The following is a 21,610-nucleotide window of genomic DNA, read 5'->3' on the forward strand; positions in this document are numbered from 1 at the left end:
ACTCTTCAACCCCTCCAGGGATCCCGGGGACTCCCCCCTGCCCTGGGCAGCCCATTCCAACGCCCAACAGCCCCTTCTGCACAGAAATCCTTCCTCAGAGCCAGCCTGACCCTGCCCTGGGCAGCTTGAGGCCATTCCCTCGGGGCCTGGCGCTGGGGCCTTGGCTCCAGAGACTCATCCCCCCTCTCTGCCCCCTCCTGGCAGGGAGTTGCCGAGGGCCAGGAGGTCTCCCCTCAGCCTCCTCTTCTCCAGACTAACCCCCCCAGTTCCCCCAGCCGCTCCCCAGCAGACCTGTGCTCCAGACCCTGCCCCAGCTCCGTTGCCCTTCTCTGGCCACGCTCGAGTCACTCAATGGCCTTTTTGGGGTGAGGGGCCCAGAACTGAACCCAGGAATCGAGGGGCGGCCTCCCCAGTGCCCAGCCCAGGGCTCAGATCCCTTCCCTGTCCCTGCTGGCCACGCCAGGGCTGGTACAAAAAAGAAGCAGCAGTTTGAGCCGTGATCTCTGGGACCATTGCCCCCCGTTGCCTCCCGTCCCCCGTGTCGGGACGTGAACGCCTCCCGGTCTCTCTCGGCAGGGCTATCGCCAGAAGGATTACTTCATCGCCACCCAGGGACCGCTCCCGCACACGGTGGAGGATTTCTGGCGGATGGTGTGGGAGTGGAAGTGCCACACCATCGTCATGCTCACAGAAGTTCAGGAGAGGGAGCAGGTACATCTCCCGCAGCGGCCGGCTCCAGAGCAAAGCACCTGCCGTTGGCACCAGTAAAATATGAGCATTAACATTAGATAAACTATTTGTTGCCTACAAATCGTACTGATACAAGATTTTTTTTTTCCTAAAATAAGCACTTGCTTCACAATTTGGTGTGGGCCAATGCGGTTGCTTTTGCTTGAATTGTCAGGAAACTCACCAAAACTACTGAAAATTACGGTTTGCAGAAAGGCTTCGCATTAAAAGCACATAATTTATAGGGATGCCTGACACGGGACGGTGGTTTGGGATTTGGGAACAGCTGGCCAAAGCTTCTGTGACAACTTCCCTCCCTGTTCTGCCAGTAGAAGCTCCAGTGGCTCATTCTGAACCTCTCCTGGTGCCTCATTCGTTAGTGACGAGAGGTGGGGTGCTGCGGCTGGAAGACTGGGGGTTCAGCACTGCAACCAGGGTGCTTTAGTGCTGAAAAATGTTTTTTGATGGTGGTTTCAGGAGGCTTTTTAACAACACCGCATTGCCTTCAGAATTGCCTTTTATTTTATTTTATACTAATCTGTTTTACGGCAGTATTTGCCATCTGTGACTCTAAGCCCTTTCCATCTTCGTGGTTTATATTATAGAAATATTACCGTATTCTTGGTCGTTAGACTTTTCATTCTGAAGTGTAGAGAACGCGTTTATTAAGGTGTATGTCGCATCCTGTATCGGAGATTCGTGACAACGTAGATAACTGGAAAAAATTTCAAGGAACTTTTACAATTTTCTCTCAATTTTGCAGGAGAAATGCTGCCAGTACTGGCCATCAGAGGGCTCTGTAACTCACGGAGAGATAACCGTAGAAATAAAGAATGACAGTCTGTTAGATGCCATAAGTGTAAGGGACTTTCTAGTCACATACAATCAGGTAAGGTTTTAAAATGACATGAGGGTTTGGGTTTTTTTGGCATTTGAAGGCATTTACAAATATGACTGTGTAACTTAAATGCTGGAATTTCTATCCGGAGGTAAATGTGATTAATCAGTGTTGACATTGTATTAGTCAAGAAAAAACTTATATGAAACATCTTTGCTTAAATCTCCATGAAAATTTGAGGCAGTAAAACATGACCTTGATCAAAGTGGGGTGTGGGTTTTGGAGGGGTATTTTATGTTTTGTGGTTGCTGTTATACTTGTATTTTCTCCCACGTTTCTATATAAGAACATTTGACTGAAGATTTTTAAATCTATGAAGCACTTTAGAGCACATGTACTTGCCTCTGCCTACCAGCTCTTCTTTTATGTTGCTCAGCTACAGGCATGATCTACTCAAAACCTGGTTTTGATCTTTTGGATGTGCCTCTCTTCGTGGTATCATTTCTTTAGGATCTGATTTGCATTGCTCTTTTTGAAAAACAACCAAAAAAAAATATTTGCAGTTAAGAATATAACTCATTTAACTATTTATTTCACTGCATGTAATTTAGGCACTTAAATAGTTGTCACACACAAAGCAAAAGGACTTCAAAGCACTTTATTTCTTTCGGAAGGAGGGTGGTGGATTAGGTGTGAGTACAGAACGTCTTTGCCAGTGTGTTGACTTGGGTCACACTGGAAAATATTTCTACTTCGAATAACAGCATTTTAGGTAATATCCAAGCAGCAATGAGCATTTTGTGCTCCAGTGCGGCGTCATTAGAAGTGTTTGCTGCTGCAGCTGTAAGAAATCTGAGGAATGTTTGTATTGTGCCCGAGTCCAGCTAGACTGCAGCAGTGATACTCGAAGCAATATTATGTTAAAATATCTCCTGCAGGGAGGAGGGAGGGACCGATCAAGCTTTTTTCCCCCCTAATGGTGAAACCTTCTAAGCTTCCAGTACAAAAGTGTCCAGAGACTTCTCAGCAAACTTCACATCAAACTCATTCACCAGATGTCCCCTGGAAGCACCCAGCATCAGCAGAGACCTCGTGTTTTCAACTCCCAGTGGCTTGCCGGAGTTGATGATATACAGTAGAACTGCCAGAATATTGATGTTGTATCCACACACTTACAATGCAGCCGTGGGAAGCAGCAAGCAGAAATTCCAGGGTAGTTAAAACGAAGAGCCTTTCTGCATCCAAAGCTGTCCGAAGCTAACTGCGTCAGCTTGGCGTTAACACCTGTTTGAACTTTTAGTGTGCTTTTGGTCAGTGAGCATAAAGGCAAGGCAAATAATTGTCAGGTTTCAAAGCAGCAGGTAGCGGGGTGCAGCGAGGAGTGCGTTTCATGGGTTGAGTTGTTTTCGGGGCACTTTTGCCCTGTGCTTGGTGAAAGCTTTGAGCCGTTGGCACTCGGGATGAATAATCTTTAAGTGTATCCTTAGGGATGAAAGAGCTGTGCAAATGAAAAGGGCAATGATAGGGGTAAATCAGCAGTGTAGGGGATGGGGAATTTAGAAGCAGAACTATCAGGTCTGCATCACCCATAGATTACAGACCGGGCTGCAGACAGCCCTCTCCACGGGAGTGGTGCAGAATGCACCTTACAGACGCTTTGGGTAAGGAGTGTCTTTCTGTTTTGAAGTAACAACTGGGTAAATCTGGTGTTTCCCCACACGCAGGGTAACCAGGAGAAGCAAAGCAGGCTCGTTCGGCAGTTCCACTTCCATGGGTGGCCAGAAATCGGGATTCCCGCAGAAGGCAAAGGGATGATCGACCTGATTGCAGCTGTCCAAAAGCAGCAGCAGCAGACAGGCAACCACCCCATCACCGTGCACTGCAGGTAAGAGTCACCTCTTCTTCCCGCCATTAGCAAAGGGAATGGCTTGATTTTTCTCCAGTCTGGTTGTTTTTATGGCACTTTTCCTTTGCGAGGGAGTACACCGCATCCTTTGGAAAAAATAAATATGAATTAAGAAATATGAGAAAAAGATAGAAAAAAAAAAAATCTAGCATAAAGAATTCCCGATTTGTTTCTTGCTAAATTAGCAAAGCAGACACCTCAGTAGTAGCTGTAATGGCTGGGAGTAAACAACCACATTAGTAACTTGGGGTGTTGTATCTTGCACCTGAGTGTAGGTAAACGCTGCGCTTGGAGGAGCGAAGCTGTAGGTCTGTTGTAGGGATGTGTAATACACCCCCCCCACCCCAATATAGTGCTCAAATGTTCTGTCAGGATCAAAATACTGTTGGTTTTTATGAACTATCAGGAGAATGAAATGTATTTCTAGTCTAAGCTGAAGGCAAAATATACTCCTGCCCCTGAAAGCAGAGAGGAAACAATATCTGCATCATCGCGGAGAGGGACCTTGTGTGTGGCTTGGTACGTGACAGCTGGAATATATCTTCGTCCTGTGCCAGGTTTTCTTTTTTTGTTTTGGGTTTTTTTCTTTTTAATTGTACATTTTAATTGTTGTCTCTTTCTTTAAAAAAACAAACAAACAAGCAACTTTTAAAAAGGTGTACATTGGGCTTTTCTTCGTTTTTTTTCAAATGATATTTTTCAGAGTGTGGTTTTTCCTATCAGTCTTTTAAATTTTCTTTTTCTGTACTATATCTGCTGATTTAAAAAAAAAAAAAAAAAAGTGCCTTGCTTTTAAAATATTTTAAATTTTATAAATCAATAAAACTTTTTCTGTTTTCTGGTCAATACACAGGGACAGGGTCAGCAGGGTTTCAGAGCCCCCAGAAGAGAAGTTCCTGTATTTTTATTTTAAATTTTTTTTTTAAGAAGCAGCTATTAACCTTTGTTATGGGCCTCTTTTCTGCTGGGGACTGCCTGGGCCTGTTCTGGGCGATGGACAGACGGGCTCCCAGCTCCCTTACCCTGCACGACAGCTCGGAGAGGCCACATCCCCCTGTTTCTCCAAGACCTCCTGCAAGAGCCTCTCTTGCAGTTGAAGCTTGCAAGCTCAACGATGACATAAAAACCAATCATTATTTTATCTCTGATTGCCCTGAAAATCTTTTTTTTTTTTAAATTCATTTTAAATACCGACCTTTAAAATCTTTTCCTCTTGGGCACGTTGTATAAGATGAACTGGTTTTGCTGGACCACTAGGAATTTTCTAGCAGTATAAGGAGATCAAATTCCTGGCATCTTTATATGTAAACATCTGTGGAATTAATAGTGATATTTTCTCTACCTGTCTGTGATCCCACTGCTGAGAAACGCTTGGCACCTACACTGTGGTAGAGACCCTCGTGACTGATGGCTGCATGGATAAACCTCTCCAACCTTTGCTCAGAGCTAAATAATCTGTTGCTGCTTCTGGATTTTTCCTGCCTTTCAGAGAATACCGATCTGATTTGGAATGAGTAACCACTTATTTTTTTCTTCTGGAAAAAAAAAAAAAAAAAGCATATTGATTTATGTGACACTCAAACTGTTGTAGCATCATCTACGGGGAAGTAGATGCACTGACCCCTTGTATTTTGGCAGAAGCACCTGCCTGTTTGCTACTAGAGTTAGAAATAGGAACGGGCATATTACGGCTGTTCTCAGACATTTATTTTGCTCAGATTTGAGTTTCAAAGGTGCTGTCTCAGTCTCCGAGTACTGTGGTTTGTGTTCAGCTGTCTGCAACGTCACCTCTTATTTTTCACGCCCTGTTGAAGGAAAGAGATCCCGGGATCTTGAGCCAGGACTCGGATCTGGTGGTGTTTTGGGACATGATCTTGTACCGATGCATATTCATTGCTAAAACTTTCTCCTCTCACTTCGGAAGTGTTTTGCTTTTCGCTGTTTTCATACGCTTTCCCCAGGGGACTGTGGGTTCCCCCACCCCGTGGTGGGTGCACTCCAGGGCGATGTGACTTTTTGTGTTTGATGCTGCGATTTGACTAATTTTAACAGCCATTTCTTTTGAAATGCTAGGGAGTTAAAATTCTGAATGATAAGTGGGTAAAACGTCAAGGAGTTCTACCCAGTAAAATAAGAGATAAAAACTAATGCCTTTGATATGCACAAATTAGATGCATAAGAACTATCTGAGTAGCTGAGTATCTGCTGCTTCTTTTTCAAGCTTTTAGAGCTGCAGCCTCTCCAAAGCCTTACCTTAATCTTCTGGCGTGCATTTTTCCTAGATGTTAAAAAAAAAAAAATCAACTGCAATCATTTTAAAATGAATTAAACAAGAAGATAAAACCCAAACCACACAATGTGTTCTAGGATTTTTAATGCTGAGAATTCTCTCCTGTCCCTGCTTGGTCAGCCTGTATGTACATCACAGCCTTTGAGGTGCTTGAACTTCTCCACGAAATTTGAGTCTTTAAATATAAATGAATGTAACTTTATGAATAAGTCTTAAGACTGATTTTTCAGAGCATTCGTGTGTACTTGTCAAAACTCCCATTCTTTTTTTCCAACTACTTACGAACAGTTTAAGGAGCTACAAAAAGATGATTCTTAAGTAGAATCAAGATGTAACCCTAAATGGTTTAGAAGGGTTTTACTGACAGAGTTGCCAACAGAACTCAAAGCCAATCTGTTCTAAATCCTTCTCTTCCAGCGTGTGTCTGCACCTGCCTTCTGTTTAGTTCATGGCTACCTACGCTTCTCCTCTCCGACATCTCCTCCTTTCCACACTCTAATAAACGATGCAAATTATTTAGAGATCCCGTACTTCTGCCTTTGCCGCAGCTTTGCCCATTCTGCATGTCCTTTGCCTTTGAACTTTCTGTCTCCTGAAATGAGGTTTGAGACAAATTTTAAAGTCTTCTTTATTAGTTGCAAAAGGAGAAGCGAGTATGCAAAGAGTAGTGCTGTGTTCCCATGAGACAATACGTATTTTGTCCTGCTTTCCAAATGCAGTTTAGTTTTCCATGCCTCCATATTAAAAAAAAAAAATCTTAAATTAATTAAACCCACCTATCTTGTATGGACTTTAAGGATTTGCTAAAGGCACGCTTTTTGGAGAGAGTGAGCCTAGCACAAGGAGCGTTCAAAATGGAGTGCAAACCTCTTCTAGCCATAAACAAATAAGCAACGTGTGTGATGTGTCTGTACAGGTTTACTTTATGTCTTCACGTCCTCATCTTTTGATAGTTGTAGACCTGCTTGGAAATGCATCACTCATGGGTTGCTCTAGGAATAGCAGATGGTTACTAGAGATCAGCTAATTACGAATAAATCTGAACCCTTTTAGATTTTGTGTTTGTCTTTAGTCTGATAAAAGTAGTTGTCTAAAGGGAGTAACACATCAAATACATCATAACCTGATCATTTTTCCTCTGACGAGGCTTCTAAGGAATCCAGCTGAGGACACATGCATTTTGCACTTCATCTTTTCATAAGGCTTGTGCTTATCAGGGGTTTTTTTTTGGTGTTTGATAGAAATAAGGTCGAAGCAATGACATGGGATTACAGTTCAGTGATTAACTGTAAAAAAAAAAAAAAAAACACCACAAAACACCAAAAAATGAAAACCTGGCATAGGATGAGGATTTATTCCAGCTGTCGTGTATCAAGTCATACACAAGTATGACTTACATACACTACTTATGGGTAAAGCACATGAAAATGATCAGTTTAATAAACTGTTTTGTGTTATATTATTTCAGCAATCCAGTGAACCTTCCACTCCCTCTTAGCCCTGACAGCCCATTTCCCAATCCCGTCCTGGTTTCAGGAACTATTCCCTGTCAAAGCTACTGCCATTCCAGTGCACAGCCACTATTTTGTTGGTGCCTAATAGTCCTTAATTAGTGTGATTAGGAGAGAGAAGGCAATCTTTTAAAAATTGGGGGGGTTTTTGGCTCTAGAGTTAGGCATAATAAATCAGATAATAATTATTAAAATGCATTTTGGTTCAATGGTATCATGATTTGAAACAGGTAGAAGGACAAAACAGAGAGTCAAACATACTGAAATAAGAGAAACTAGTTAGCTGGGAGTACATTAGGGGAATTATTGTAGTCAAGATCGAGGCAGAAGAGGCAATTTTAGTTTCTTGTAGGTAGTATAGTCTGGTTTGTGGTCTTGCTTTAGTTTGTCCTTAAGTTAATACCTCTGAGAATCACAGAATGGTTTGGGTTGGAAGGGACCTTGAAGATCATCTGGTTCCAACTAGAGAGGTTGGAACTTCTGACTGTGGATAGGACATCAAATTGCTTCGGAGTAGTAACATAATAATGATGATGATAATAAAATAATAATAATAATGCTTTTGCATCTATCCGCCGTGCAGAAGTATAAATCACGACCCAGCAGAGCAGTGGGGGGTTGATCACACGGTGCTGCTTTGCGTTATCACCAAGTTGTGCAACTGAAAGTCTAAAGTTGTGTTCTCCCACCTCAAGGATAAAACCAAAAGCAGAGTGTGGGAGCACCGGGAGCCGTCTTTGCTGAAGATGAACGCAGACTAGAGTAGGCAGCTTTGCCAGCTCATTATCTGAGGCTCAGACTTTGGCTGAGGGTGCCCGTGTGCTGCTGCAGGATCTCCCACTCGGGCACAGAAGCTGTCCCTAACAAACCTTTATTGGTTCCAGCCTGGCTGCGAGTTAATTGCCCTTAATTCTGGCTCCCTTCTAGCATAGCCCCAAAAGAAGCACCAAAAATGAGGAATGTTGGCTAATAATCATATTTGGCTATTCTAGATCGCTGCTATTTCTCTTTTTAACGTTTTTTTCCTACTGTATGTCAAGCAAATGTGTTTGCGTTGCAGCGCGGGTGCGGGAAGAACGGGCACCTTCATAGCACTCAGCAACATTCTGGAGCGGGTGAAGGCTGAAGGGCTCTTGGATGTATTTCAAGCTGTGAAGAGCTTAAGACTGCAAAGGCCACATATGGTGCAAACACTGGTATGATATTTAACAATCCGGGGCTTTGTCAAAGGATGTATGTTTGTAAATATTCTTGTGGGAGAACAAAGGATTTTTTTGGCAGGTTGAAATAAATTATGTATGATGGCTGTGTATGTACAAGGTATTATCAGAAATCTGTATTTTTGCTGGTTTGGGTTTGTTTTTTTTTTTAAAGTGTTTCTAAAAATACGACTTGGCTAAACATTCTGTGTCTTTTAGGACAGTTAAAACAAAATTTTTTTGCCTGTTGTGGGTGACAGAATGTATGAAGGAAATGCGTTTTAAGCTGGGTATCAGTTGTTGTTTTTTCTTACCTTAAAATGTCTGGGTTTAAGTTGGTTTGCACTTGGTTGTTGAAAGGGAGAAATGTCTTTGACTTCTTTAGCCATCTATAAGTAATATGTGAGGCTTGGTGCAGACACTTTTCCCTATTGAATAAATATTGAAAAGTTTTGAGACTTACGCTTTTGGAAAATAAAAATGCTGATAGTTTGTATTTTGATGGCGGCTTCCATTCAGTAGCTTGAAACTTCTTCAGACACAATTCTCTCAAAACACCTTTTCCAGGTAGATGTTTTCTCCCTGACACAGATAGGAAGAAAGGGCTTGCAGAAGTAGAACTGGATTATCCAGTCATGCTGAGACAGGGATGAACTATTTCTTTTGGGGGTTTGTGATTTAATAATGTTAGTTAAGGGTGTAATTGCCACCGGTATTCCCAGCTGAGCCTGCGGAAAGGCTTCTGCTTTCCAGCGTGAGTCAATTCGGGTGCCAATTCCATTTGTTATCAGGGTTGTTAGAGATTTGGGAACACAGCAAGTGGCACCGAGGGCGTATCAGCACGGCTACGAGATGAGGATGGTCCCAGCTGTAGGACGGGCCAGCAGGCTCGCCTAGGCAGCGGCTGAACACGCCGCTGTGACAGCCTGCGTGAGGGAACCCGGGTTCAGAAAAACGAACGCAGAGGGGTTTCAGTGTTCTATACACTGTCACTTAGTTTTGCTGTAGATCTCCGCGGGTGGAGCCCAGAGCTCACCGGGCAGGCTCAGGAGGAGGGACCTGCCCCGGCGTGAGCCGGGTTACAGCCAGGTACAGGAAGATGCTTTGTTTCGGTAAGACAAGTCTAAGGATTGATTCAGCTTAAGAACTGTCACCTGGAAAGCTTAAAGAAATCATTTTAACTGAAGAGCAACAATCAGCCCGAATTTGACAAAAGAAAAAGTGATGTCCCGTTGCTTTTATTTAAAAAAAAAATAAATGCATAAATAAAAATCAGAACAGACCAACCCTCGGGTACGGGTTGTTAGAACGTGGTGCGTTTCTCACTAGGATTTACATAAGTATGACTTTCTCCACTGTAAAAGCACGTTTTGATATCTTTTTATTGTTTTTCAGGAACAGTATGAATTTTGCTACAGAGTGGTACAAGATTTCATCGACATATTTTCTGATTATGCTAATTTCAAATGAAAATTCCTGCCTTATTTTTTAATTTCTCTGTATAAATAGTTGTATATGCTGTTAATTTATTCCATGTCATTTTCATGGCTGACTTTACTGTAAATACGACCTTGTGTTTGCTCTAAAAGTTGCATTTGCTGTATAAAGTTATTTCTTAAATATAAATATCTTCTAAAGTGAAGTATAATGTTCATATACAGTATATCACTATAAGATGGTATAGAAATCTTTATTCTAAATAACAGTAAATTAATTCTCGAGGGTCTATTTGAATTTTTCCACTTATAAATATTTATCAATAATGTTATCTCCCAATTCTTGAAACTTTACACAGGTGATTTCCATTTCATACTAAAAAAAAAAAAAGTGAACTGTGGTACATACGTTTAAACTAAACATCTTTTGGCCGTAAACCCTCCTTCACAATGAAAAGAGATGTTTATGTGGGGACACGTTCTGATAACCTGCTCATGCTTACTTGTAATTTATTTCAGAAATAGTCTCGTTGAAGGCGAGGAGACTGTTGGAGGGAAGTGCTATTAATGGTAAAGGTATCAGAATATGGCCCTTTGTGTGTAATAATGTACAGTCCAACTGAAAAATATAACGGCTTTTAAAGTCTGTTTTTAAGAACCTCCCGGCTGATGGCAGTTCTATTTTAAGTCTTACTGTCAAAAAGATATAATCCGTATAAATGCAGATGCGAATGTTTGATTTAATATAGCTTTCGAAGTCCATTTATTTTGTTGTTTCCTAAATACTACACCAGCTTATAATCAATTTAGAAAGACAATAATGTGAGTTTACCGCTATTTTGAGAATATTTTGCATATCAGAAGAGTATATTTTGCAGCACCTGAACTTGTCTAGTTGAAGAGGCTTTATAGCCATTGCCAGAAATGGAATTAAAGCTTCTCTATGTACACGTGCATAATTTCCCACTTCTTTGAGAAAAGGCAAAAGAGATGAACTCTTATTCTTTAATTCGACTCTATAGAATAATTAACACTATTTGCTAAAATTTAAAAAAAAAAATAATTTACTAAGGGTAATGCTTGCAACATTAAGTGTTGTAGCAAAAAGCTCCTCGACGTTCTCACCCCCCCGTATATATTATCAAATTATCCTTTATCTAAAAGGGGTATAGGATTGTGTATATAGATATATTTTTAATGAAAGTACTACTGATAATATAATTGGTGAAATAAAGTTTAAAAGTCTTTATCGTAGCCCTGAACAGGTTATGCTTGGGGGTTAGAAAATCCCAAAAATCACAGGGCATCTGAATGTTGAATAATCGAAAAATTTATCTTTTCCACTCTTTAAAATGCATATATGAATTAATGAGCACAAAGTATGCGAATATGTACTTTAATTACATAACTAATATGCAATAGTTCTGTCTTGTCCAGTTGGTTGAGTTTTTTTCAATGCAAACATAAAAGCCTTATTTAAAATGAGCAACTTACACTGATCATTTCACTGTTCTTGCACTATTTTAGCCCATGACCATTTTGCATTCCCGGTAACAAGTAGCATTATCCTCTGTAACAATGCAAGGAAAGGGGGAGGTGTTCATACCTCTCCTTTCACTTCGTACTGAACAGAAAAGGAGCAGTTTAGAAATTTCTAAGCACGCTGTTCCGAACGCTGCCATTTACTGCTTCTTGTCTTCCCATCGATGCACTTCTGTATTTATTTGTACAGTGAATTATGCACTTAAAAAAGATTGTCTGAAGACTAAACCTGTGTCATGAGTTGCTCTGAGAAGATAGACTCGAGGCGCAGGAGGTGTGGAGTAACAAAAATGGATGCTAAGTAAGTTTACATTGCTGCTGCATGCTAAAATTTCATCACATTTTCACAAGCCGTCAAATAAATTCGCTATGGAAACCAGCACAGTGAGGTTTTCAGTACGATCGTTCCAGCACAGACTCAGAGAGGTTAAACGATGATAGAAAATAATGCAGAGAAATTCCCACTGTTTTTCCAGAGAAGAAAATAATGCAGAGAAATTCCCACTGTTTTTCCAGAGAACCATGTTTTGTGGTCCCGTTAGATCGCAATGTCAGGATCTTTCCAAACATTTAGCCTATATATTTGAAAAATAACTTGCCTGTTGGCCGGCCTTTTGGGTCCCTCAGCTAAAAGCCGGGACTAAGAGCTGCCTGGGAAGGGAAGGTGCCAGGCGTGGTGGCTGGGTGGTGTGGTGTCAGTGGGGACCCACGGCCCCCCCACGGCCCCCGGGGTCACGGCGAGGGGTCGTTCTGCAGGGCACAGGCAGCTCTGGGAGCTACGGCAAGTCCTAGGATGGACTTAAGCTGGAACCTCAGATACTAAGTGGGTACTCAGATGTTAGTCGCTGTATTAAGATATCAAGGAGGAAAAAGAAACACTTCTAATGTATTTCAGAAGTCACAAATATAGCTACATAATGACTTTTTTTTTTTTAACCATCTGAAAAGCTTCCTTTCCAGTTCTTGTGTTTAGTCATTGCAGCTGCCTAATAACTGGGGAGCTGTATCTTGCTATAGATAGATATGAATTTTCTTTTAAATTTTCCTTTGTTGCATGGAATTCCTTTATAAAATGCCAAATAGTTGATTAGAAGTTGTACATTCTGATCTGTATGTGGTTTTGGTCACTATGTGACTTGACTGTCTGTTTTCATGTGTTAAGACAGGTTCCAGTTCACCCAAGCATTTAAGCATTCGCTTTACGACGTCTCTACCCCACAGAACATTTAAGTCCCATAGGTTCTCTGTTCCTGAAGCAATCCCTTAAGTGCTTTGCTGAATTGGGCCTTAACGAAGAACGCATACTGTAATTACCAGTGTTTTTTAGGGTATTTTTACGTATCAGTTTTTTAAACTTTTAAAATGAGCCTGACCACCTGTGTTCAGTATTTTGAAATGTTTTCATTTCCCTAGTACCACTTTTAATGTAAAGTTATTGAAACTTTTCTGTATAACCAAACCGTATTTAATTTGCCAAATCTTTATAATATATGTATGTATTATACAGTTTCAGCTATTATTATTTTCTTTTATTACATTTATAATTTCATCTTGCTGTGTTTTTAATGCCGGTGAATGTTGCTGAATTATTTGTACATGCAAATTGCAAGATCTAATACATTCTGATGCAAGAACAAAGCTTCGTTTTTATTCTCCCACTGTATTGTTTCCTTTAAATCTTTTCATTTCATTCCTGTACTGCGTGCTCATTTAAATTAAGTATTCTAAAAGAACTGAAATCCATTATCTAGATAAGTAATTTTTCAGTACTTCTCTGCAGCTGTTTGGCAGCGTGACTCCGATTCACGTTGGAACTGAAGCATCGTGCATATAAAGTGCACAGAAACTCGTGATAGCGAGCGCAAGGCCAGGTCTTATTACTTCTTAATAAGTAAGACCTGACGCTATCAAGCTTCGACGTGACTCGTCCCTTTGCAGCCTTCCCTTTTTGAGTATAAATTTGATGATTTGCGGCTCTTTGCTCAAGCCCGGCCAGCCCGGTGCCCTGTTGCATTTCAGGCTGCTCCCGGGATGGAGGAGCAGGTCTTGGCCTCTGAGGGAGACGGGAGGGCTAGTGAGGGGGGAGAGAGCTGGCTCCCAGCACACAAACCCTCTCTGTTCTTTTGTACCTACATTTTAATAGTACTGTGGTACACGACGGTATCACGCCAAGATAAAAACAGTAGCTTAACTTCCAACCATGTCACCCATCCTTAATCAAAAACCTACTCTAGTTAACAGCAATTTATTCATTAATTTCCACAGGCTTTATATTGGACCTCACGTGCCAAAAATAACCAAGTTGGCCCACTGCTGTAACAAGTGTCAGGGGATTTATGTAAACCAGGAGGAACTATGGTGAAAGATTACAATCCTAATGTCAAATTAATGTCACTGAGATTTGAAAAGACACGTTTTATGAGGAGTGGCTGGGGGAACTGGGGGGGTTCAGTCTGGAGGGAGACCTCCTGGCCCTCGGCAATCCCTGCCGGGAGGGGGGAGAGAGGGGGGATGAGTCTCTGGAGCCAAGGCCCCAGCGCCAGGCCCCGAGGGAATGGCCTCAAGCTGCCCAGGGCAGGGTCAGGCTGGCTCTGAGGAAGGATTTCTGTGCAGAAGGGGCTGTTGGGCGTTGGAATGGGCTGCCCAGGGCAGGGGGGAGTCCCCGGGATCCCTGGGGGGGTTGAAGAGTCGGGCTGAGCCAGCTCTGGGGGATCTGGAAACTGTCAGTGTGAGGTTAACGGTTGGACTGGAGGAGCTTCAAGGGCTTTTCCAACTGAAATAATTCTCTGATATCTAAGACTAAACGTTACGACTTAATGAATTGACGGAAGTATGTTTTAATGGAGCAATATTTATGTGTTTGACCCCTTTAGCCCTGTTTCATCTTGGTACACCTGACACCTAAGATTTAGGGAATTACCTTTACACTGTAGATAATTTTCTGATTATTTTTTCTAAACTTGTTTGGAAGAAAAGTTTGAGTTTGCATTCCTTCTTGTGCACTGCTCTAACACTGAGGCATTTGCTCTTGATAATCACGGTGGCTTTCAACACAAATTTAACCATCCAGGAATAACTGTAGCAACATGTTTGCCAGTAGTAACTGTAGTGAAGTGTTGCTTCCTGAGGACAGCATGCAGGTCTGTCCTGAAGAGGTGTCTTTGCTTCATCAAAAAGATAGATTTACTAATCAAGCCACTGCCTGCAGAGTTTTAAATACTGGAATCCACCACGCTGAAATACAGAGCCTCGAGGAAATTAGTGTTCAGGAAAATATTGCTGTTTTCTCACTGAGACGCTAAATAGCACCAAGTTAAGAGTAATCTTTTTCATTACGTGTAAACGCTATTAATTTTTTTTTTAATAATTCCAGGTGAGCTGACGAAATATTTTGTATGATTGGATCGTGTACTTTCAGCAGACAGTGGGATGCACAGCTTGTGAGCCCACTGGAAAGTTCCCTTCGTGTAAGAACAGACAGATGGCTTTGTGTGGTTTCAGAAAATAGATAATATTAAGCAATTATTAATTAATTAAAATTTAATTTTTAAAAAGTTAATTGAAATAATTACTGTTAATCATTGCTACAGATCTGCACAGTTTCTAGTGTAATAAGGTTCTGTGTAGCAGTATAGCAGAATCACCATTTTTGGATTATTCAAGCTAAATAGCGGGGATTACAAATCATGAGACAAAGAATGAGTTTCTTGTGTTCATCTCAGTGCGCTTCTGTTGGTCTGTTTCTGTTATTAAAAATCAACAATGAAAAGCTTCTTTGTTATCCAGCCAATCATAGTGGGTTTAGTAACAACAAATCTAAAGTTGTAGAAAGGGTTTGGGATCACTTGATCCTCACCTCCGTAAAGCCGCTCAGATACGGCTGTTTAGATACCGCGGTGATGAGAACGCTCTTGTATTTGCCTCTAACATCCCCTAAAAAGAGATTTTGGTGAGAAGGTGACAGTGTAATTCGGATCCAAGGAGTGGAAGTGTGTTTCTCACAACAGATAGTGTCTGTTCTATGTCCCCTTTCAATGGCAAATCTGTAACAAACAGAAGAATCATAAAACTTCACTGGAACAGAGAAATAATACAAGTATTAAGAAAGTATTAAACTGTATCTTTTGCAATCTTGTTTATCTATAGGTTCTATTTAATTACACATAAGAATTAAATTTTATCACTGTGCTCTTTTCCAGCAATTAATTTTTCTTGGTTGATCGGATGAGAATGTGCACCTGTTTTTTTTCCTTCTCCTAAATGTTACAAAGAAATACCATAAAGACCTTGTGCTTCTTTATCAAGTTTTTGCATTTACATTTTGTGATGCTGAAGACAGTTATGTTTGAAACTCAGCTTTTAGAAAAAACGCACTTGCATTGTAAATGGTCCATGAAATATATTGTTCAAATAACCTATTAAATATCGACTACAAAAGATCAAAGACACATTTGTTCTGTGTAGGGCATATATGTCAAGTCTGAGCTATGCTTTCTGTAACACAGAAATTGCTCAATGTGTCTGAGAATTTCTCAAGCAATTGAACTTCACCATGAATGTTCTTCATCTTAGGTATTAGAGGATTATGTTGTAATTTAAATAATTTCATAAGAGCTCTCTTCTAATGACTTTTATATATTTTCTGTGCTGCTTTGCACACAGTAGAATTACTAAATTATTAATCAAGTTGAGACTTTGCCAAGGAAGTTCTTTTCACAAATAATTTTTTTTTTTCTGTCACCTGTTTCCGTGGCATTAGAAATTGTTCCAGTGTTTTCCTGAACGTCCCACTCGGACTATTTCTAAATGTTGAAAAAAAGTGGTGACTTCATGCCAGTTGGGTAGGCCTGAAGCAAGCACAGCTGTAGCAGCCTGGAAGAGCTTGAGGAGGAGTTACTTGGCAGGAATAGTACCAGGCTGTGAAGCTGAGGTGGTGCTGGCGGGGGCAGTGACCCGGTACCAGCAGACAGGGTGTAGCAGAAGAGGCCACGGGCCACAGCTGTCACGTTTCGGTACAAGAGAGAGGGCTGTCTCTGTCCTGCTGGTGGTGCCTGGGGGAGAAGATCATGTTCCTGTCATCTTGGAGCCACCATTCTGTCTCTATAATTTTTTTTTTTCTTTTATGCTATTTTGCTTCAAAATTTTATCCAAGTATTTTCTAGTTGAGATTTTTACGGTAACCATGTGGTAGCCTGTGGATAAGTGCAGCTGTTTCCAAGGACACAGCACATTGAACAGCTTTCCTCCCTTGTTAGAGCATTTCATGCTTGAATAGAGGCTGATGTCGTTTGCTGAATACAGTGGAATCTTGCCCCAATCATAAAACCAAGCGCACCAATCGCTAACTCTTACACAAACAGATGTGCAGAAGGACTGAACAGGCAATGCAGAATCCCGCTTCACGTTTAGGATCCCGAGTCATCTAGTGAAGTTAATGGCAAAATTTCCCAGGAAAAGAATTTTGTTTCCAGATTACAGGGAATTTTTCTGGTTTAGTATGGAGAGCTGTCAGGGGTGGTTTCTTGGCCATTCTGTAACGTTGGGGTTGGCAGTCTGATACACAAACTCACAACAAGGACGTGCCCAGCCCCGGATACGGACTACAGAGTATTAATTTACATTAAAAAAAATTACATACTTCACCATGACATTGTACAGTTTGCTTTCCAGTCATCTTTCATGGCTTGGAAGGCTTTATGTGAAAACTGCCTATCAGAAAGCTGGTTTTCAAGATGAATTTCAATGCTGTGAAATACAGAAGTTTCTCCTTAAAAATATTAGTGCTTCACATCACATAGGGAAGTTTGATCTTTCACAGTTTCTTTCCCTTAGTAGTTTATTATGCCTTGTTCTGTCACCATTTAAAAGAAAGAGAAATGTATTATTTCAAAGTATTTATCAAATGTGAATAGAAACCAGTTTGGAAAACGTATCCCATTTTGGTCATTAACTCATGCAGGTTCCTCACACATAAGATGTCAAAATTAGATTTTGCGTATGAATACAAGCATTCAAACAAATCTTAGGTGCAATAATGTGTCAGTGTAATCAGCCATCATTTTAAGGGAGGAAGTCTATTGCAAAACATTAAATTTTCAGAGATTCATCATACAATAACTTGCTAATCTCTAGACTTTGCTTTACACAGTGTGAATTGTCTGAAATAAGTATTTTTAAATCAAAGATCATAAATTGAAACCCGATCTGTGATGACAGTGCAACTTCATCCATTCTCATCACACCCACGTTAACGGTTTTCGGGGAGAAGTTAGCAGTTTGATCATCACTCACCAGGTGTAATTCTGTCTGAACATTTGTTTAGTTTTGGCAATTCTAGGAGCGAAACGTCCCGCCGTTGGGTGGTTTGTGCCTCTGTTCACTTCCCTGCTGCGTTTTCTGGATCCCCTGGCCAAATCACAACTATGTTCCGAGGGCACTGGTGTACATCCTAAGGTAACTGTTTTCTAAAAACGGGGTCTGAGGAGTGGTGACGGCCTTTCACTGATACTAAAGTCGCTGCCTGAATGTAGGGCCTTATTTACCTAATACCTATAGACCTTATAAAAACCCTAATCTAGTACAAGCTTTAGGTGGAACTTGTGCTTTCTTAGAATCTCACTTAACAACCAGTAGTAGTACAAATCTGTGAGAAATAAGCTTCGTTCACTCAAGTGCCTCCCAACCACCTCTTCAGAAAATAGAACAAATGACCTTGTTATAAGGAAGGATTTTTGTATGAGGAATTAAGATGCTAACTTCTCTAATTCTCTTTATTTTGGGGTTGTGCTTGTGCTCTTGGCTCAAGACTCCAGCCCCAGTATGCTTTAGTGATTAGGGGCCTTTCTGTATTACTGGGCCACTGTATTCCACTGATAATCCTGACCATTAAATCCTCAAAAGACTCACAAATCCATCCTGATGGATGCCAGTGAAGTGGCTTTTTTTTTTTTTTTTTTTTTTTTAAAAATGTCCAAAAAACTAGCAAGGAGGTTCAAGGACTGATTTAAAATAGCCTATTTTTCAAGACCTTTTTGAAAGTTGACTTTTACCTCAACATGAATGCAGACGTCAGCCTGTATTCCTAGTAAATTCAGTGTTCACAGATACCAACTAACCTAACAGAAAAGTTAAGCCTTGAAGAAAATGTTGTTTTTTCCCTCCTATAGATTTACTTTTTGTATATCTACTACTTAAGAGAGCACTGCTGCTCTTGAAAGCAGATTTAAAGGCGTGCTTAAAACCTTGTGTTTTCCTCTAAGTATTGCTGTTTACAGACCTTTATCACAAAGGATGGGTGACAGGGTTCTGTGCAGTAGGTGCACTAATAAACCACTCTGTGTCGTGCCAGAATATACAATTATTGGCATACTGCAGGTTTTGACTTTTATTTTTTTTTTAAATCACCAAAGTCCTTGTCAACATGACAACGCCCATATAACAACAGCAGCAAAACTGGTCCTTTGCTGTCTAGCTCCGTTTGATCAGATGTGGGCTAGTGGAGACTCTAATGAATTAGGCTTTCAAAGAGTTTTACTGGTATAAACTGGTTTAGATACGGTGTTCAGATAAAACTGCATTTGTAAAGACCCTCAGGAAGGATCCAGCTTTAATATTTATTTATTGGCAACGACACCCAGTGTTCGAATGCTGATTCTGTCTGAATGTTTTACATCTACGTACGAGCTTGTCCACTAGCGTAAAGTTATTGTGACAAGCTGAAGGTATAATGTCATGGCTTAATACACTGAACTAAATTAAAACCCCATCAAAGCTTATAAAGTAGACTTCAGAGTGATTTAATTCAATGAGGAAAATAACCCACCACATTAAAAAAGCCGCTTTACATCTATCACATCTAAAGTATCCTAAAGTCATCATGCCACATAAAATAGTATTTGAAGCAAACTAGGTAATTAAATAAAATAGTAATATCAAAAGGAGTTCTGCTTTGTGAAAGATCTGAATAGTAGGATTTTATCCCCTGAAGCACAAAAGACTGGACGACCTTGTAAAAGGCCTTTCTCCCTTTGTAGCTCTTTCCCCCACATGCATAGAACTTTAACTTGGAATTAAGGTCACCAGGTTCTGTATCTCAGTAATGAGTACTTATTATAAAAACAAAAAATTCAGGCATCACTCAACAACCTGTCTGTTTTCCCTTGGAGTCTCCCCCAGCCATCCTGGGGTGGGGATGTGGAACTGTAAAAGTCTGATGTTGGGGTAGGAAGAAAGGAGTTGAGCGAGGTTGTCCTTGCTGTAAATCAGTTAGGGGAAAAATAAGGGTGTTTTTTTTGAAGGAGTTTGGTAACTGGAATGTTTTGGGTTTATGTGTCTTTGATAATGTGCACATCAAAAAAGCTGTGTAGCTGGAACCCACACTGCTCCTTCAGGATGTTTCTCCTTGGTCATCTTTAATGGTGAAAAACAGGTTTAAGTGTTAGTTACAAGTTTATGTTTGGTGCCTAGGAAATAGAGGGGGAAAATATCAGAAATTCAAACTTACTCATGTATGTTATGCAAAGTATATTTTAAGTACTACCCGTAATTGTTCTCCCTTTATTTCAGATTCCTCAGTTTCTGGAAGTACTTTGGTTTCATGTTTATTTTAGATTTCTACTTACTTCCCCAGCAACAGAGGTTAATTTGGCTTAGATTTTTGTGGCCAGAAGATGAGTTTTCAGACAGTCTGAGCAAACAATACCAGAACAGTCTTGCCCCCTGTCCCCCTCAGTACTGGCCTACCAGGGAGACAGAGACTGTTAAATCACCTGAATCCTCATGTTTTGCCCTTGTTCTTTAAACACTTCCCTACCCTGTTTCATTGAGGCAAAACTAACACCTTCCAACCCCTTTTCTAGAAGTCCGAAAGCTGTCATGGCTCACGTCAAAAAGAATGAGAAAGCAAATAGGGAGCTTGCTTTTAAAACTTAATACTGTGTATCACGTAGAGGAGCCTCCAGAGAAAAAAAAAATTACAGAGTTGGGGCCTATATTCTGCAGTTTTAGAACTGCTGCTACAACTGTTCAAACTACAGGAAGAACTGAATATAACGATGGAAGTTGTACAGACTCAGCATAATCTGCATTTTTTTGCACAAATAATTAAAAGCATTTAAAAAAAACCAAAAACGCTCTTGTATTCCGGAGAGGGCTACGGTTCAAAGCCTTTCCAATCTGCAAAATGTTTCTGATCTGAGATTATATTCAAAGGTACCTTTCTCTCCTTGGATGTTTTCAAGTTATAGCTTCTTTCCATTTTTAATACCAGCAGGTTTATTTCATTGGTTGGAGATGAATTTTTAAATTTATACAAACACAACAGGAATATCAAAAATACAAGACCAAGGATGAGGATAGAAATGATACCTGGAGTTGTATAGGAACAGTTCTTTCTACCTTTGTATGACTGAACTAAATTCTAGGTACTTGCCAGTTTGTTGTGTGTTTTATTTTTTTTTTTTCTTCTGTCTTCAACCACAGAGCAGCACAGTGTTTATCTCGATTTTCGGTTGTCTGACAGGTTCTCAAATTGAAGTGTTAGTCATGGACTCCTGTCAGAAACTAGAGATTGGAATCAGTTTATATAGATACATGAAGGTAATTAAATGGTTTATTAAAATGGCATTTAAAATGCCAGCTTAATTTTTATTGCTGCTTTCTCCCTCCCAATTTTCTTTTTTTTTTTTTTCCTTATTTAAAGCCCCTAAACTTTGATTTGTTACCTCAGTACCAGAAGACCAGTGCAGAACACGCAGATTACTTTAATTAGAGAGCCTAGATTAAGAGGAAGCAATATAAACCGATGCTAAACCTTTCCTGACCGACCTGGGGAGTTCGCAGGCGGCTCAAGCAACAGCCGTAGCCAAGGTTCGGGATCGCTGGGGCCCCGCTGGGCTCGGGGGGGGCCTCATCCCTCAGAGGGCGCTGAGGAGACCCAGACCTGAGCCCGCGAGGCGGGGAACGCTCGTCAGGCCGCGGGACAGGGGCTGAGCCCCGACGGCGGGCTGGAGGGTGCAGGAGGGGGTCACGGCGGGAGCGGCGCCGCCATTTGAAATCAAACCGCGTCCCCGCTTCCGATTGGCCGCGCCGCGCGATCACGTGACGTACTTCCCGCCAATCGTGGGCTCCCGCGCGCCTTTTCGAAAAAAAATTTCCCGGT

General features: G+C 40.9%; 1 protein-coding gene across 4 annotated transcripts in view; it reads left to right on the forward strand.

Moving 5' to 3' along the window:
* Window positions 1-11,916, forward strand: part of PTPRE (protein tyrosine phosphatase, receptor type E) — a 95,373-nt gene extending 83,457 nt beyond the window's left edge. For all 4 annotated transcript variants that reach the window (XM_026851412.1, XM_026851411.1, XM_026851410.1 and 1 more), the window contains exons 16-20: window positions 577-711; window positions 1,493-1,618; window positions 3,292-3,452; window positions 8,335-8,470; window positions 9,869-11,916. In XM_026851412.1, the coding sequence (XP_026707213.1) occupies window positions 577-711; window positions 1,493-1,618; window positions 3,292-3,452; window positions 8,335-8,470; window positions 9,869-9,943 (633 nt within the window). In that variant the 3' untranslated portion in view covers window positions 9,944-11,916. The remainder of the gene's footprint in view (window positions 1-576; window positions 712-1,492; window positions 1,619-3,291; window positions 3,453-8,334; window positions 8,471-9,868) is intronic.
* The last annotated feature ends 9,694 nt before the right edge of the window (window positions 11,917-21,610 follow it).

This window comes from Athene cunicularia (assembly GCF_003259725.1).
Source record: "Athene cunicularia isolate RWA chromosome 6 unlocalized genomic scaffold, athCun1 chr6_part1, whole genome shotgun sequence".
In the NCBI taxonomy this organism is placed as follows: Eukaryota; Metazoa; Chordata; class Aves; order Strigiformes; family Strigidae; genus Athene; species Athene cunicularia.